Source organism: Oncorhynchus nerka, linkage group LG1 (genome assembly GCF_034236695.1).
Source record: "Oncorhynchus nerka isolate Pitt River linkage group LG1, Oner_Uvic_2.0, whole genome shotgun sequence".
Lineage (NCBI taxonomy): Eukaryota > Metazoa > Chordata > Actinopteri > Salmoniformes > Salmonidae > Oncorhynchus > Oncorhynchus nerka.
In genome coordinates, this window is record NC_088396.1 from 39,048,680 (window position 1) to 39,067,831 (window position 19,152).

The 19,152-nt window shown below is 45.3% G+C and overlaps 1 protein-coding gene across 5 annotated transcripts in view; it reads right to left on the minus strand.

Moving 5' to 3' along the window:
- Positions 1-19,152, minus strand: part of LOC115130065 (semaphorin-5B-like) — a 326,138-nt gene that overhangs the window by 17,561 nt on the left and 289,425 nt on the right. For 3 of the 5 annotated variants that reach the window (XM_065018613.1, XM_065018602.1, XM_065018605.1), the window contains exons 13-19: positions 12,890-13,007; positions 12,315-12,496; positions 11,183-11,326; positions 10,661-10,808; positions 10,032-10,257; positions 4,567-4,779; positions 2,868-3,038 (exon numbers count right to left, since the gene is read on the minus strand). In XM_065018613.1, coding sequence (XP_064874685.1) covers positions 2,868-3,038; positions 4,567-4,779; positions 10,032-10,257; positions 10,661-10,808; positions 11,183-11,326; positions 12,315-12,496; positions 12,890-13,007 — 1,202 coding nt within the window. Of the gene's footprint in view, positions 1-659; positions 741-2,867; positions 3,039-4,566; positions 4,780-10,031; positions 10,258-10,660; positions 10,809-11,182; positions 11,327-12,314; positions 12,497-12,889; positions 13,008-19,152 lie in introns of all 5 variants that reach the window. The other 2 variants (XM_065018604.1, XM_065018596.1) reach the window with 1 other exon arrangement.

Below are 19,152 nucleotides of genomic sequence, written 5' to 3' on the forward strand. Positions count from 1 at the left end.
CTAGAGATGAACGTACTTTGGTGCGAAAAGTGCGAATAAATCCCAGAACAACAGTAAAGGACCTCGTGAAGATGCTGGAGGAAACAGGTACAAAAAAATCTATGTCCACAGTAAAACGAGTCCTATATCGACATAACCTGAAAGGCCGCTCAGCAAGAAAGAAGCCACTGCTCCAAAACCATAATGAAAAAGCCAGACTACGGTTTGCAACTGCACACGGGGACGAAGATTGTACTTTTTGAAGAAATGTTCTCTAGTCTGTTGAAACAAAAATTGAACTGTTTGGCCATGATGGCCATCGTTATGTTTGGAGGAAAAAGGGGGAGGCTTGCAAGCAAAGAACACCATCCCAACCGTGAAGCACGGGGGTGGCAGCATCATGTTGTGGAGGTGCTTTGCTGCAGGAGGGACTGGTGCACTTCACAAAATAGATGGCATCATGAGGTAGGAAAATTTTGTGGATATATTGAAGCAAATTGGTTGCAAATGGGTTTTCCAAATGGACAATGACCCCAAGCATACTTCCAAAGTCGTGGCAAAATGGCTTAAGGACAACAAAGTCAAGGTATTGGAGTGGCCATCACAAAGCCCTGACCTCAATCCTATAGAAAATTTGTGGGCAGAACTGAAAAAGTGTGCGAGCAAGGAGGACTACAAACCTGACTCAGCTACACCAGCTCTGTCAGGAGGAATGGGCCAAAATTCACCCAGCTTATCGTGGGAAGCCTGTGGAAGGCTACCTGAAACGTTTGACCCAAGTTAAACCATTTAAAAGCAATGCTACCAAATACCAATTGAGTGTATATAAACTTCTGACCCACTGGGAATGTGATGAAATAAATTAAAGAGGAAATAAATCTTTCTCTCTACTATTATTCTGACATTTCACATTCTTAAAATAAAGTGGTGATCCTAACTGACCTAAAACAGGACATATTTACTAGGATTAAATGTCAGGAATTGTAAAAAAACTGAGTTAAAATATATTTGGATAAGGTGTATGTAAACTTCAACTGTATGTGTGTATGTGTATATATATAGTGTGTATGTGTATGTGTATACTGTGTGTATGTGTATATATACAGTGTGTATGTGTATATATACAGTGTGTATGTGTTTATATACAGTGTGTATGTGTATGTGTATACTGTGTGTATGTGTATATATACAGTGTGTATGTGTATACCTGTATATACAGTGTGTATGTGTATATATATATCGTGTGTATGTGTGTATATATATAGTGTGTATGTGTGTATGTGTTTATATACTGTGTGTATGTGTATATATACTGTGTGTATGTGTATATATACAGTGTGTATGTGTATATATACAGTGTGTATGTGTTTATATACTGTGTGTATGTGTTTATATACAGTGTGTATGTATATATATACAGTGTGTATGTGTATATATACTGTGTGTATGTGTTTATATACAGTGTGTATGTGTTTATATACAGTGTGTATGTGTATATATACAGTGTGTATGTGTTTATATACTGTGTGTATGTGTATATATACTGTGTGTATGTGTATGTGTATACTGTGTGTATGTGTATATATACAGTGTGTATGTGTATACCTGTATATACAGTGTGTATGTGTATATATATATCGTGTGTATGTGTGTATATATATAGTGTGTATGTGTGTATGTGTTTATATACTGTGTGTATGTGTATATATACTGTGTGTATGTGTATATATACAGTGTGTATGTGTATATATACAGTGTGTATGTGTTTATATACTGTGTGTATGTGTTTATATACAGTGTGTATGTATATATATACAGTGTGTATGTGTTTATATACAGTGTGTATGTGTATATATACAGTGTGTATGTGTATATATACTGTGTGTATGTGTTTATATACTGTGTGTATGTGTATATATACAGTGTGTATGTGTATATATACAGTGTGTATGTGTTTATATACTGTGTGTATGTGTATATATACAGTGTGTATGTGTTTATATACAGTGTGTATGTTTATATATACTGTGTGTATGTGTTTATATACTGTGTGTATGTGTTTATATACTGTGTGTATGTGTATATATACAGTGTGTATGTGTTTATATACAGTGTGTATGTGTTTATATACTGTGTGTATGTGTATATATACTGTGTGTATGTGTTTATATACAGTGTATATGTGTTTATATACTGTGTGTATGTGTATATATACTGTGTATATGTGTTTATATACTGTGTGTATGTGTATATATACTGTGTGTATGTGTTTATATACTGTGTGTATGTGTTTATATACTGTGTGTATGTGTTTATATACTGTGTGTATGTGTTTATATACTGTGTGTATGTGTATATATACAGTGTGTATGTGTTTATATACTGTGTGTATGTGTTTATATACTGTGTGTATGTGTATATATACCGTGTGTATGTGTTTATATACAGTGTGTATGTGTATATATACTGTGTGTATGTGTATATATACTGTGTGTATGTGTATATATACAGTGTGTATGTGTATATATACTGTGTGTATGTGTATATATACTGTGTGTATGTGTTTATATACAGTGTGTATGTATATTATTTAACTGCTCTAGGGATGTAGTTATTGTTTGGATAACCTTATTTACTATTATGTAGTGATTTTTACCTTACATTTTTCCAGTCTTTATGCGATGCGCAATGCAGAGAACACCAGAAGAAGAATTATGATTTAATTACCACAGTGAATTATTGTAATGTTTGTTTATTTGTCAATTAATACCATAAGGGATGGGCCGCCAACTGGCAATTTGACCCAGAAACCAAATGTAATTCATTCATTCATGTAAAGAACAGGAAAGCCTGCGACTCTGATGGATGTGTGTGTGTCTTTGCCTTACCGTCACAGGTGTGTGTGTTGCACAGCGCTTCCTCAGTGTGTAGGCCAATACAGATATCTCCTCCGTTGCCAGGGCTGGGGTTGTTACAGGAGCGGGTACGCTGATAGTGCCCTCCACCACAGGGTACCGAACACTGAGACCAGGACGACCAACAGGACCAGGCTCCACTCACTAGATGGGAAAACACACACACACAAAAACACACAAGCAAGGTCAGATACCTCTTTCATCACCAACTAGGCAAAAATCAACATATGAAATGCTGTCCTCTTCTAGCTGCAACAGACACACATAAAGTCTACCTAGAAGACCAGATTGATTAGCCTATTAGAAAACAACTAAGACTCCTGCTGCCCATGGTCTCTATCCATGTCTGTGAGTAAGACTCATCAGAACAACTACCCTGTGCTTAAAACCCTTCTATAGTATTTAGTGTGTTGTCATTTCCTCACACATTGGCAGTTGCAGTCAGTCTTCCCTCCTGTATGACAGTGTTTGAGCTGAGAGAGTGAGTGACCCCTCGTCTCTCTGCTCTAGAAAACTCTATTTACTCCAGTGGATTAAACACTGGCTTTGGTTGCCACAAACTGCTCTGACTGTCTGGCAACTGGGAGTGCATTGTGACGGGACTGGGAGGGACATCATGGAGAAAGAATAAAATAGAGAGAGTAAACAGAAGCCTTGAGGATGTATGATAACGCTAGATCAAACCGGACCAGTTCTCGTTACAGACATTTCTCTCTAACTCTCTCCACCTCCATCTCACTCTTGTCAAATCCATTTTCTTTAACTGTCTCCCTTCCCCCTCTCTTTGTCCCTCTTTCTCTCAATCAGTACCAATATCTCTCTCTGTGTCATTGTCCCTCTTTCTCTCAATCTCCTCTCTCTCTCTCTCTCTCTCTTTCTGTCAATCAGGTACCCCTCCCCCTCTCCCAAAGTTACATAATATACAACTTTCAGAGGCACAGAGAGATGGCAGGCTGATTCATGGTACATCATTCAGAGACAGAGGATAATAGGCTGGCATACACAGCCAGTAAACTTATGTAGGTAGCAATGGCCAGTGACCAGTCATTAAATATACACTCAAGGGATGTGTTCATCAGTGATTCACCAAACATAAAACATTCATACGGTCAGTCAGTCTGTCCACATTCCATTTACATGAGTGTTAAGATCAGAACTGGGTTGAGCTGAGACGAGGTGCAGTTACCTCCAGTTAAAGCAGGTCAACTGCATGATTATGGTAATGATGAGGTGCTTTAGTTCAAACACTGAACTGACTCAGCTACTGAAACCAAGGACTCGTCTTAGCAGGGTTCTGCTCCGCTGCCATGCTAGCCATTAGCTAATTAATGATTCCCTCAGCATTACTTTAGAGGACTGGCATTAGCATTAGCATACATGTCTCTCCCCTGGTGCTGTGTGTTAAATTGTGTATTATGCCAACCACAACTGTAGATAATATTTTGTAGTTATGGGAGCAGTGTGTGCATGCGTGTATGTGTGCTCCACTCGTTACCTCTATGATGAAAATTACAGGCCTCTCTCATCTTTTTAAGTGGGAGAACTTGAACAATTGGTGGCTGACTAAATACTTTTTTGCCCCACTGTACCTGCCAGACTGAAGACTGTCCCAATAGGCAACAGTGCATAACAGTGTGTTTGTGGATGTGTGCTTGTGTTCTTTCCCCTTTACCTGGGCAGGCCTGAGAGTTGCAGTCTTGGTACTCTACGGGCGAACCCCTGCAGGCTGGGGGGGCAACCTTGCCCTCTGGCGTGGCACAGGTGCGCTTGCGGGTACGGTACCCTTTGGCACAGTCCTGGGAGCAGGCGGACCACGTCTCCCATGACGACCAGCCGGAGCCCGCCACTCGTACCACAGGGGTCCTCAGGAGGTCCTCCACCAGAGCTATAGGAAAGGGTTAATACACAGGTTACTGGTCTACTCAATACACTTGATCACATCTACTACTACATTACACTGGTCATAGAGTACTACGGTAGCAGTGTATGTTATAATATGTCTATGGAATAGCTCACACATACAGTGGACAGATTACTGAGACCAGGCCAGGGGACCAATTGCTGTCCTTCTGACCCCCTGTCCTCCTGTCCTATGGTCCTCCTGTCCTCTTGTCCCCCTATTCTCTTGTCCCCCTCTTCTCCTGTTCCCCAATACACGTCACCTCCTGTTGAACGTGGAACGAGGAAGAGCTAGGTTTTGTTTGTTTGGAAAGTTTGTTGTTTATAAGTGTATTGGAAAGTTATTGGTAGCTACCTAGCTTCTTAGTTTGGACTAAGAAGCAGTTGGCGTCAGTTGCTGGGACTGCTGGTCTCTTTCCAGTGATCCTGCCGACCAAGGACTGGTCTGCGGAGCTATTTGACATTGCAGCTAGCCTAGCTGCTAGCTAGCTGATTATCAAGCTAGTGAGGTTTTCTTGAACGCAGCCCGCAACGTGGTTAGCCATTGTGGCTGGGACCGTGGATTGTCAAGGGTTTGTGGCGGTCTAGATCCCTGCTGTTTTCAATCTTCCCTGTGACCTGCCCTGTCTGGAACTGCGAGGAGTAACAACGTAACCTAAGTTGCTAGCTGCCATGACAAAAACCAAAGCCCGCGGGAGTACCGTTGAGGATAGTGGTGTCTCTCCATCACACGTGAAGGATTTTTTAATCTAACAAAAAGAGACCTACAAGCAGTTGCTACAGCAACAAGAAAATAGCTTCAAATGTTTTGTCCAAATACTCGTGAATTCTACTAATAAAAGAATGGATGACCTGACCAGAAAGGTACAGGACCTGCAGAACAGTTTGCAGTTCTCCCAGGGTCAGCTCGATGAGTTAAAACAGGAGAACAGCAAGACGACAGCAATCTGTAAGTCATTGAGAGAGGATGTCAGTTCTGTGTGTGAATCCATGATAACAATGACAGATATATCAGTTTTGAGGGACAATCAAGGCAGAACAACATAGTTGTGGACAGAATTGCAGAATCTCCACATGAGACCTTTTAAAAAATATTTTTTACCTTTACTTAATTAACTAGGCAAGTCAGTTAAGAACAAATTCTTATTTTCAATGACAGCCTAGGAACAGTGGGTTAACTGCCTGTTCAGTGGCAGAACAACAGATTTGTACCTTGTCAGCTCAGGGATTTGAACTTGCAACCTTCCGGTTACTAGTCCAACGCTCTTACCACTGGTTACCCTGCCGCCCCCTGAGGACAGAGTGAGGGAAATTATTTCTGAGAAATTGAAGATGGACCACAGGAAGATTGAGGTGGAGCGCGCCCACAGGACTGGAAAACCCACCACCAGCCCAGGTGATAGACCCAGGCCAATAGTGGCCAAGATCCTGAGGTTCTAGGACAAGGTAGTTGTTCTGAAAAGAGCCAAGAACATGAGGGGAACGTATATCTTCCTCAATGAGGACTATCCTGAAGCTGTGTGCCGGAAGAGGAAAGAACTGATCCCAGGCATGAAAGCTGCCAGAGAGCGTGGGGACATTGCTTACATCCGCTATGACAGGCTCATTGTCCACCCTCCCTCCCAGAAGCCTGGAAGGGATGAGAGAGCCAAGCCTATGAGTTCGTAGCCTCAACCCCGCAGCACGCACACACACACACACACACACACACACACACACACACACACACACACACACACACACACACACACACACACACACACACACACACACACACACATTGATTAATGGACTGCTGAATGTATATTTTTTTATCTTGCTTTGTCTGCTCTTTTCAGTATTATGTCTATCTCTGATAAGCTACCCAGGAAAGGGCTGAACATAGCCCATATTAATATATGTAGCCTTAGAAATACGGTTCATGAAATCAATAACTTAGATAACTCATTTGATGATACATCAGTAGCAATACAAGGATATAACATCTATAGAAGAGACAGAAATGCTTATGGGGGAGGTGTTGCTGTATATACTCAGAGCCATATCCCTGTAATGCTTAGAGAAGATCTTATGTCAAGTGTTATTGAAGTGTTGTGGTTGCAGGTTCACTTGGCACATCTAAAGCCTTTTCTTTTGTGGTGTTGCTATAGGCCACCAAGTGCTAACACTCAGTATCTAAATAATATGTGTGAAATGCTTGATAGTGTATGTGATGTAAACAGAGAGGTCTACTTTCTTGGGGACCTGAATGTTGACTGGTTTTCATCAAGCTGTCCACTCAAGAAGAAGCTTCGTACTGTAACCAGTGCCTGTAATCTGGTTCAGGTTATTAATCAACCTGCCAGGCTATTTACAAACACTACAGGAACAAAATCATCCACATGTATCGATCACATATTTACTAATGCTGTAGAACTGTGTTCTATATCTGTACCCATTGCTATATCTGTACCCATTGGATGCAGTGATCACAATATAGTGGCTATATCCAGGAAAGCCAAAGTTCCAACAGCTGGGCCTAAAATAGTGTATAAAAGATCATACAAAGATTTTGCTGTGAATCTCATGTGGATGATGTTAAAAATATTTGTTGGTCTGATGTGATTAAGGAGGAGCATCCAGACGCTGCACTTGATGAATGCTTCTTCCAATTATTGATAAACATGCACCTGTTAAAGAAACTGACTGGTAGAACTGATAAGCCTCCATGGATTGATGAGGAATTGAAAAACTGTATGGTTGAAAGAGATGGGCAAAAGGAGTGGCTAATAAGTCTGGCTGCACATCTGACTGGTTTACTTACTGCAAATTCAGAAATTATGTGACTAATTTCATCAAAAAGATGAAGAAACTTTATTATGAAGCCAAGATCAATGACAGAAAGAATGATGGAAAAATACTTTGGAGTATTTTAAATAAAATTATGGGCAGAAAGACAAATTCAACTCCATCTTTCATCGAATCAGATGGCTAATTAATCACAAAACCATTTGATGTTGACAATTATTTTGATGATTATTTCATTGGCAAAGTGGGCAAACTTAGGCAGGATATGCCAACAACGAAGAGTGAGCAATTGTATTCATGTATAAAAAAAACAAATAATGAAAGAAAAGCAGTGCAAGCTTGAATTTTGTAAAGTTAGTGTGGGAGAGGTGGAAAAAGTATTCTTATCGATCAATAATGACAAACCTCCTGGCATTGACAACTTAGATTGAAAGCTACTGAGGATGGTAGCTGAGTCTATAGCCACTCCTATCTGTCATATTGTTAATCTGAGCCTAGAGGAAAGTCTTTGTCCTCAGGCCTGGAGGGAAGCCAAAGTAATTCAGTTACCCAAGAGTGGTAAAGCGGCCTTTACTGGTTCTAACAGCAGACCCATACGCTTGCTGCCAGCTCTTAGCAAACTGTTGGAAAAAATGGTGTTTGACCAAATACAATGCTATTTCTCTGTAAACAAATTAACAACAGATGTTCAGCATGCTTATAGAGAAGGGCACTCAACATGTACTGCACTGACACAAATGACTGATGATTGGTTGAAAGAAATTGACAATAAGAAGATTGTGAGAGCTGTACTGTTAGATTTCAGTGCAGCCTTTGATATTATTGACCATAACCTATTGTTGAAAAAACTTATGTGCTAAGGCTTTTCAACCTCTGCCATATCATGGATTCAGAGTTATCTATCTAATAGAACTCGGAGGGTTTTCTTTAATGGAAGCTTCTCTAATGTCAAAAATGTAAAGTGTGGTGTACCGCAGGGCAGCTCTCCAGGCCCTCTACTCTTTTCCAGTTTTACCAATGACCTGCCACTGGCATTAAACAAAGCATTTGTGTCCATGTATACTGATGATTCAACTATATACGCATCAGCAACCACAGCTAATGAAGTCACTGAAACCCTTAACAAAGAGTTGCAGTCTGTTTTGGAATGGGTGGCCAGAAATAAACTGGTCCTGAACATCTGTAAAACTAAGAGCATTGTATTTGGTATTAATCAACCCTTAAGTTCTAGACCTCAGCTGAATCTGGTAATGAATGGTGTGGCTGTTGAACAAGTTGAGGAGACTAAATTACTTGGCATTACCTTAGATTGTAAACTGTCATGGTCAAAACATATAGATTCAATGGTTTTAAAGATGGGGAGAGGTCTAGCTGAAATAAAGAGATGCTCTGTTTCTTTGACACCACACTCCAAAAAGCAAGTTCTGCAGGCTCTAGTTTTGTCTTATCTTGATTCTTGTCCAGTCGTGTGGTCCAGTGCTGCAAGGAAAGACCTAGTTAAGCTGCAGCTAGTCTAGAACAGAGTGGCAAGTCTTGCTCTTCATTGTAATCAGAGGGGTGATATAAATACTATGCATGCCAGTCTCTCTTGGCTAAGAGTTGAGGATAGACTGACTGCATCACTTCTTCTTTTTATAAGAAACATTGTGTTTATAATCCCAAATTGTTTGCAGTCAACTTCCACATAGCTCTGACACACACACTTATCCCACCAGACATGCCACCAGGGGTCTTTTCACAGTCCCCAAATCCAGAACAAATTCAAGAAAGCGTACAGTATTATATAGAGCCCTTATTGCATGGAACATCCTTCCATCTCATTTTGCTCAAATAAACAACAAACTAGGATTAAAAAAACAGATAAAGCTACACCTCACGGCACAACGCCTCTCCCCTATTTGACCTGGCCAGTTTTTGATATCAGTATGCATTGATATATAGGCTACATGTGCCTTTTAAAAAAATGCATGTAGTTCTGTCTTTGAGCTGGTATTAAGTCCGTGTGGTTAAGTTTAGAGCTAAGGTTTGGGGAAGGCTTAAAACCAAATATTACAAAATGACGCACTATTACCTTCAAGTATCATCAGTATTATTAGTATTCTCACTATTACCTTCAAGTATCATCAGTATTATTAGTATTCTCACGGCTTGCTAGAGAATTGTGAATTGCCGTAGCGCATTGGTCTAAGGCATATATTGATGTTCTCGAGACCTTTTCAAACATCTGAAATCGCCATATATTTCTAGTGATCAGTCTGATCACCCAGGGGGAGATACAGTGTGGTGACTGTGTCAGGGCAGTTTTACCCCACCAATGCTTAGAGAATAGCCAGAGAATAATGATTGGTGTTGGACAGGTGCATCCTTTTCATCCATGCTTCACTTGGTGTAAAGCCACACCAATGAGTTAGCTAGCAACACCCAAAGCCGCTACGATTGACAAGCACTCACTGTCAGTCTCGCAGGTGGCCATGCCGTCGTTGGGGCAGAAGCGGGTCTCTACTTTGCGTCGTCCAATCTGCAGCTCGTGGGGGTCTGCCAGCTGGGCGCGGCACATGTAGCGCATCCTCTGCTCTTGGCGTGCTCCGCCCAGCGTCACGTTGACAGGCATCCACGGGGTCCAAGGGGTGTTCCTCTTCACCTCTGGACACGCCTCAAGGTTACATGCCTTGTATTCCTGGAAAGGGGGAGAGGTAGAGGAGGCGGGGGGGGGGGCAAGGGAGAGGGAGAGGGAGAGAAAGAGAGGTAATTATTTTAAAATATTTTTTCTTCTCCATTTTATACTGAGAGTTATTTGAGAGTTATTTGGCTGCTTCACTTTAATTGGACTCATAATGAAAGTAACTAAATCCTCAGTTTAGAGCATGTTTTAGAGTCCCAACTTGACTGAGAGGAGGGGGAGAGGAGGGAAAGCATTTCAGCTCAAACTGAATTTCAGTCATCTGAAACCAGTCAAGACTGAGCTGAACCGTAACTTCACACATCCCACGGAGAGAAAGGAGTCTTGTATGAAAGGGAAGGTAAGTATGGCATGGATTTGTTGATGCCTGTGTGTCTGTGCAAGTGTGTGTGTCTCATACCAATGCGCAGCCTGGGCAGCTGTTCCCGTTCTCACAGCTTCTGACCCTGGAGTGGACCCCTCCTCCACACTCTGCACTGCACTTAGCCCAGGCACCCCATAGGGACCAGAAGATAGGCTGGGGACACGACACACCTTCGTTACAGAACCTAGAAGAAGTGGAGAGGAGAAAAACTTTATTGTCCATTTTGTGAGAAATTTACATTTGTATTCTGGCTCACATGAGAGGCACTGGCGTGTGTAAGAGGGCTGACATTTACCGAAGACTGTCATCCCCCAAAAGATACTGAGGACAGATACTGTTACTGAAAAGTGCACATCATGTCTCATAAATGAATCATAAAGGTCATTCCTTCATAAATGCCAACCATAAATGTTTGAGAGTTTTGCTATTTTGAGTCAAACAAACACTGTTGAATTATTTGCCAAAAAAATTACATTTGATAAAAGTATGACAAAATCAAAGTTTCTTCACATTGCTCTCTCTCAAATAGACCCAAATAGACCTTCCATCTCCTCTCACCTCTCGTCCCTGACCGGGCCCACACACACACGTCCCCCATGTCGGGGCGAGGGGTTGTTGCAGGAGCGCTGGCGCATCTCAAACCCTGTTCCACAGGTGGTGCTGCACTGTCCCCATGACGACCATGGTGTCCATCCTCCGTTTCTGTAGCAATGTGATGTTATTAAAGAAGGTTTAAAGAATCACAAACATGCCAATACACCATTTCAGCTTCCTTCAAGCAATCAACATACTTATGATCATGGCCATCATTTGTTATTATGAGAGGAAAGAGAACCACTTGCTCAGGAGCTAAGAAATACAGCAGAAATACATTCCTTTGCTCCAGGAGTGCCACACCACTATGGCTGACCCTGTAAAACAACATGTTTCACTGCACCTATCTGGTGTCTGCATGCGACTTCTGGCTAAACACAATTCAATTTCCCCACCCTGGGTTTAATCTGGCATACCTATGAAAGGAGGTCCGCCCCACACACACACACACAACTCCGGCAATTTGTATATGAGCAGTTCTCTCACACTAATGATAATTGGACCTGGGTTTAATCTGGCATAGCTATGAAAGGAGCTCCGCCACTTTGTGTCTGAGTTATAATGGTCACACACACACACACACACACACACACACACACACACACACACACACACACACACACACACACACACACACACACACACACACACACATGAAGGAGCAGGCACTTTGTATCTGAGAGCTGTTCTCTCACAGTAATGGTGATTGACCAATTTCCTTAGACACAGACGGTACAAGACCTCTGATGGGAAACTTGGATGTCACCTACATTATTTAATCAAAACCCTGTTTTGTAGACATACCTCTTATCCTGTCAGAATGCTAATTCTGTCACAGCCTGAGTACAATGCTGCATTTCTGAGGATGCATCTGAAATGGGACCCTATTCTCCATAGTGCACTGCTTTTGACCAGAGCAGATGTCCAATATCCACACTAGCATTATAAGCATACTGCTTAGAATGCATGCCCTATACATTGCTTCATACTATGTAGTATGCTAGTATGCACAGAGAGACTAAGAAGTGCACTATATAGGGATTTGGGTGCCATTTGGGACACACAGTGAGTAAGATTGGTTGGTGGTTCTACATACCTGGAGCAATTGGAGACTTCGATGGTGGACCCCTCACAGTTCCTCCCACCACAACGAGCAGAAGGATTGTCACACACCCTGGAGCGACACAGACAGGAGCTGGTGCCGTCGCCATCGTCATTGCTGCATGGTTGCCACGTCGTCCAGGGTCCAAAGACGCCATTGGTGGTCTGGTTCCTCAGCTAAAAAGTCAGACAGGGCAGAGAGAGACTGGAGAGTCAGGGACTGGAACGGACAGGATGCCATCATTAATCATGTGGTACTGCATGACAAGACCCTTGAGGCTCAAAAATGATTTTGTGAGAGTGGCCTGGACAAACTGTAACAATGTCACACCAGGACCAGGGTCCTTGAGGAGAGTTGACATAGCACAAAATTGTTAAAGTGTCAGACTACTGTAGGGCCAGTCCCCAGGAGAGACCAGACAGACAGGAGGTATTCCAGGGTGTCGGCCAGCCCGTGTTGCCATGTGGCAGGCAGTCCCATGGGGTTATGGGGGATTGTGCACCAGTGACAACAGATGCAATGAGGAGCTAGGTGGGAGAGGGAAACTGTGGGTCCCTGTTGGATCTTACCGGACACACAGTGATGTTCTGACTCCACTGGCTCATGTTGGAGCTGTCCTCTAGAGTGGTGCAGCTTCTCTGTTTTCTGTCCCAGCCACAGTAGGGGTCCCGTGCCTCCAGGCATAGCCTACAGGGGGTAGGAGAAAGGAGGAGGGGAGAGGCACATAGAGAGGGACTATTATAGTATTATAGCTACTATTCTTATTGTTGTTGTTGCTGTTATTTTTATAATTGGTCAGCAGGGTGGTGGCACCGGGATCCTCATCTCTCCCAAGTGGTCATTCTCTCTTTCTCCCCTTACCCATCTGTCTATCGCCTCCTTTGAATTCCATGCTGTCACAGTTACCAGCCCTTTCAAGCCTTATAACATCCTTATCATTTATCGCCCTCCAGGTTCCCTCGGAGAGTTCATCAATGAGCTTGATGCCTTGATAAGCTCCTTTCCTGAGGACGGCTCACCTCTCACAGTTCTGGGCGACTTTAACCTCCCCACGTCTACCTTTGACTCATTCCTCTCTGCCTCCTTCTTTCCACTCCTCTCCTCTTTTGACCTCACCCTCTCACCTTCCCCCCCTACTCACAAGGCAGGCAATACGCTCGACCTCATCTTTACTAGATGCTGTTCTTCCACTAACCTCATTGCAACTCCCCTCCAAGTCTCCGACCACTACCTTGTATCCTTTTCCCTCTCGCTCTCATCCAACACTTCCCACACTGCCCCTACTCGGATGGTATCGCGCCGTCCCAACCTTCACTGTCTCTCCCCCGCTACTCTCTCCTCTTCCATCCTATCATCTCTTCCCTCTGCTCAAACCTTCTCCAACCTATCTCCTGATTCTGCCTCCTCAACCCTCCTCTCTGCATCCTTTGACTCTCTATGTCCCCTATCCTCCAGGCCGGCTCGGTCCTCCCCTCCCGCTCCGTGGCTCGACGACTCATTGCGAGCTCACAGAACAGGGCTCCGGGCAGCCGAGCGGAAATGGAGGAAAACTCGCCTCCCTGCGGACCTGGCATCCTTTCACTCCCTCCTCTCTACATTTTCCTCTTCTGTCTCTGCTGCTAAAGCCACTTTCTACCACTCTAAATTCCAAGCATCTGCCTCTAACCCTAGGAAGCTCTTTGCCACCTTCTCCTCCCTCCTGAATCCTCCTCCCCCCCCCTCCTCCCTCTCTGCAGATGACTTCGTCAACCATTTTGAAATGAAGGTCGACGACATCCGATCCTCGTTTGCTAAGTCAAACGACACCGCTGGTTCTGCTCACACTGCCCTACCCTGTGCTCTGACCTCTTTCTCCCCTCTCTCTCCAGATGAAATCTCGCGTCTTGTGACGGCCGGCCGCCCAACAACCTGCCCGCTTGACCCTATCCCCTCCTCTCTTCTCCAGACCATTTCCGGAGACCTTCTCCCTTACCTCACCTCGCTCATCAACTCATCCCTGACCGCTGGCTACGTCCCTTCCGTCTTCAAGAGAGCGAGAGTTGCACCCCTTCTGAAAAAACCTACACCCGATCCCTCCGATGTCAACAACTACAGACCAGTATCCCTTCTTTCTTTTCTCTCCAAAACTCTTGAACGTGCCGTCCTTGGCCAGCTCTCCCGCTATCTCTCTCAGAATGACCTTCTTGATCCAAATCAGTCAGGTTTCAAGACTAGTCATTCAACTGAGACTGCTCTTCTCTGTATCACGGAGGTGCTCCGCACTGCTAAAGCTAACTCTCTCTCCTCTGCTCTCATCCTTCTAGACCTATTGGCTGCCTTCGATACTGTGAACCATCAGATCCTCCTCTCCACCCTCTCCGAGTTGGGCATCTCCGGCGCGGCCCACGCTTGGATTGCGTCCTACCTGACAGGTCGCTCCTACCAGGTGGCGTGGCGAGAATCTGTCTCCTCACCACGCGCTCTCACCACTGGCGTCCCCAGGGCTCTGTTCTAGGCCCTCTCCTATTCTCGCTATACACCAAGTCACTTGGCTCTGTCATAACCTCACATGGTCTCTCCTATCATTGCTATGCAGACGACACACAATTAATCTTCTCCTTTCCCCCTTCTGATGACCAGGTGGCGAATCGCATCTCTGCATGTCTGGCAGACATATCAGTGTGGATGACGGATCACCACCTCAAGCTGAACCTCGGCAAGACGGAGCTGCTCTTCCTCCCGGGAAGGACTGCCCGTTCCATGATCTCGCCATCACGGTTGACAACTCCATTGTGTCCTCCTCCCAGAGCGCTAAGAACCTTGGCGTGATCCTGGCCAACACCCTGTCGTTCTCAACTAACATCAAGGCGGTGGCCCGTTCCTGTAGGTTCATGCTCTACAACATCCGCAGAGTACGACCCTGCCTCACACAGGAAGCGGCGCAGGTCCTAATCCAGGCACTTGTCATCTCCCGTCTGGATTACTGCAACTCGCTGTTGGCTGGGCTCCCTGCCAGTGCCATTAAACCCCTACAACTCATCCAGAACGCCGCAGCCCGTCTGGTGTTCAACCTTCCCAAGTTCTCTCACGTCACCCCGCTCCTCCGCTCTCTCCACTGGCTTCCAGTTGAAGCTCGCATCCGCTACAAGACCATGGTGCTTGCCTACGGAGCTGTGAGGGGAACGGCACCTCAGTACCTCCAGGCTCTGATCAGGCCCTACACCCAAACAAGGGCACTGCGTTCATCCACCTCTGGCCTGCTCGCCTCCCTACCACTGAGGAAGTACAGTTCCCGCTCAGCCCAGTCAAAACTGTTCGCTGCTCTGGCCCCCCAATGGTGGAACAAACTCCCTCACGACGCCAGGACAGCGGAGTCAATCACCACCTTCCGGAGACACCTGAAACCCCACCTCTTTAAGGAATACCTAGGATAGGATAAAGTAATCCTTCTCACCCCCCTTAAAAGATTTAGATGCACTATTGTAAAGTGGCTGTTCCACTGGATGTCATAAGGTGAACGCACCAATTTGTAAGTCGCTCTGGATAAGAGCGTCTGCTAAATGACTTAAATGTAAATGTAAATGTATAATTGTTATGTGTATCACTTCACTTTGGCAACATTGACCATGTCATTCTTACCAAGCATGTACTGTGATCGAAAAACTGTAAATGATATGGTAATTTAGGTATTTTCAACAGTAAAGTACTGTTTACTGCAGCATCATTTTTGTGGGAAACTGTTATGGACAGGGCAAATAATTGCTGTTGTCACGCCCTGGTCTTAGTATTTTGTGTTTTCTTTATTATTTTGGTCAGGCCAGGGTGTGACATGGGTTATTTATGTGTTGTGTTTTGTCTAGGTTTTTTTGTAGGTTATGGGATTGTGGTGTATTATAGTTGTCTAGAAAAGTCTATGGTTGCCTGGAGTGGTTCTCAATCAGAGACAGGTGTTTATTGTTGTCTCTGATTGGGAACCATATTTAGGCAGCCATATTCTTTGTGTGTTTCGTGGGTGATTGTTCATGTCTCTGTGTTTGCACTGCACCAGATAGGGCAGTGTCGGATTTTCATCTTACGTTTATTGTTTTTGTATTGTTCGTCATTATCTTTATTAAAGATGTATCGAGATAACCACGCTGCATTTTGGTCCTCCTCTCTTTCACCGGAAGAAAACCTTAACAGAATCACCCACCACAACAGGACCAAGCGGTGTGGTGACAGGCAGCAGGAGCAGTGAAGTATGGACTATACTACTTGGGAGGAAATAGACAGGTGGGCGGTCGACCCAGGGAGAGTGCCGGAGCCCGCCTGGGATTCGCTGGAGCAGTGCGAGTAGGGTTATAGGAGAATGGAGTTGGAGAGACGAGCACGGCGACGCGGATGGAAGCCCGAGAGTCAGCCCCAAAAATGTATTGGGGGGGAGGGGGGGAACACAGGGAGTATGGCGAAGCCAGGTAGGAGACCTGCGCCAACTTCCTGTGCTTACCGGGGGGCTAGAGAGACCGGGCAGGCACCGTGTTATGCTGTGGAGCGCACGGTGTCCCCAGTGCGGGTGCATAGCCCGGTGCGGTACATTCCAGCTCCGCGTATCGGCCGGGCTAGAGTGGGCATTGAGCCAAGTGCTATGAAGCCGGCTCTATGCATCTGGTCTCCAGTGCGTCTCCTTGGGCCGTCTTACATGGCACCAGCCTTGCGCACGGTGTCCCCGGTTCGCCTGCATAGCCCAGTGCGGGCTATTCCACCTCGCCGCACTGGCAGGGTGACTGGGAGCATTCAACCAGGTAAGGTTGGGCAGGCTCGGTGCTCAAGAGCTCCAGTGCGCCTGCACGGTCCGGTCTATCCAGTACCACCTCCACGCACCAGCACTCCGGTGGCAGCTCCCCACACCAGGCTTCCTGTGCGTGTCCTCGGCCCAGTACCACCAGTGCCAGCACCACTCATCAGGCCTACAGTGCGCCTCGCCTGTCCAGCGCTGCCAGAGCCTGCCTCCTCTCCAGTGCTGCCGGAGTCTCCCGCCTGTCCAGCGCTGCCAGAGCTGCCAGTCTGCAAGGAGCCGCCAGAGCTGCCAGTCTGCAAGGAGCCGCCAGAGCTGCCAGTCTGCAAGGAGCCGCCAGAGCCGCCAGTCTGCAAGGAGCCGCCAGAGCCGCCAGTCTGCATGGAGCAGCCAGAACCGCCAGTCTGCCAGGATCCGCCAGTCAGCCAGGATCTTCCAGATCCGCCAGTCAGCCAGGATCCGCCATTCAGCCAGGACCCGCCAGTCAGCCGGGATCTGCCAGAGCTGCCAGTCAGCCAGGATCTGCCGGAACCGCCAGTCAGCCAGGATCTGTCAGAACCACCAGCCAGCCAGGATCTGCCAGAGCCATCAACCTGCCTGAGCTTCCTTTCAGCCCCGAGCTTCCTCTCAGCCCCGAGCTTCCTCTCAGCCCCGAGCTATCCCTCAGTCCCGAGCTATCCCTCAGTACCGAGCTGTCCCTCAGTCCCGAGCTGTCCCTCAGTCCCGAGCTGTCCCTCAGTCCGGAGCTGCCCCTCAGTCCAGTGGGGCCCTTTGTTGGGGTTACTAGGCCAAGGTCGGCGGCGAGGGTCGCCAATCTAAGGACGTGATGTAAGCGGACTAAGACTATGTTGGAGTGGGGTCCACGTCCCACGCCGGAGCCGCCACCGTGGACAGACGCCCACCTGGACCCTCCCCTATGGGTTTAGATGTGCGGCCGGGAGTCCGCACCTTGGGGGGGGTTCTGTCACGCTCTGGTCTTAGTATTTTGTGTTTTCTTTATTATTTTGGTCAGGCCAGGGTGTGACATGGGTTATTTATGTGTTGTGTTTTATCTAGTTTTTTTTGTAGGTTATGTGATTGTGGTGTAGTATAGTTGTCTAGAAAGGTCTATGGTTGCCTGGAGTGGTTCTCAATCAGAGGCAGGTGTTTATCGTTGTCTCTGATTGGGAACCATATTTAGGCAGCCATATTCTTTGAGTGTTTCGTGGGTGATTGTTCCTGTCTCTGTGTTTTGTTTGCACCAGATAGGGCTGTTTCGGATTTTCACGTTACGTTTATTGTTTTTGTATTGTTCGTCATTATCTTTATTAAAGCTGTATCGAGAATTTTGGTCCTCCTCTCTTTCACCGGAAGATAACCTTAACAGCTGTATTTTGAATGGTACTGTAATTCCACCCCACAGAATACAGTACCATACTGTATCATTGGATCGCCAAAAACCCTTTGACATCTAGTGGGTGCATAGTTGTGTTGTTTCTGGCTCATTAACATATTTTGAAGTTTGCCTTGTAAGAGGCTATATTTGTTGGACCCGTGAGTGAAAATGCTGTATCAATTTAACTTGTATGTGATAATACTGCACCATCATTTCAAATAGAGGACAGATTGGAGTGGCACCAAGTCTTAAACCTTAAACATCTTCCCCTCCCCAACACAAAGATACAAACACACTGTCAACCACTCCACCAGACCAACCATGACTAACTAAATGATGGACTGATGTTACCTGTGTGTTTTTTTAATTTAATGAATTTGTTTGTATTTCTCTTTATGTCATTAGCTTAACCCTTGTGTTGTCTTAAGGGTCAAACATGACCCACCACTACGTTTAACAGCAGAGAAAACCCCCTAAATTATCTTTTTTCAACTTGAAATGTTATGACTTCTCCTAGAGTGACCCCAACATTAGAAAATGTGAAGCATCACCTTTGTTTCCATGAAAGCTGTACACCACCAGGGTATAAAGATTGTCTTAGGGTCACACACACACACACACACACACACACACACACACACACACACACACACACACACACACACACACAGAGAAATTGAGATTATGTGTGCTACTGATTGAAC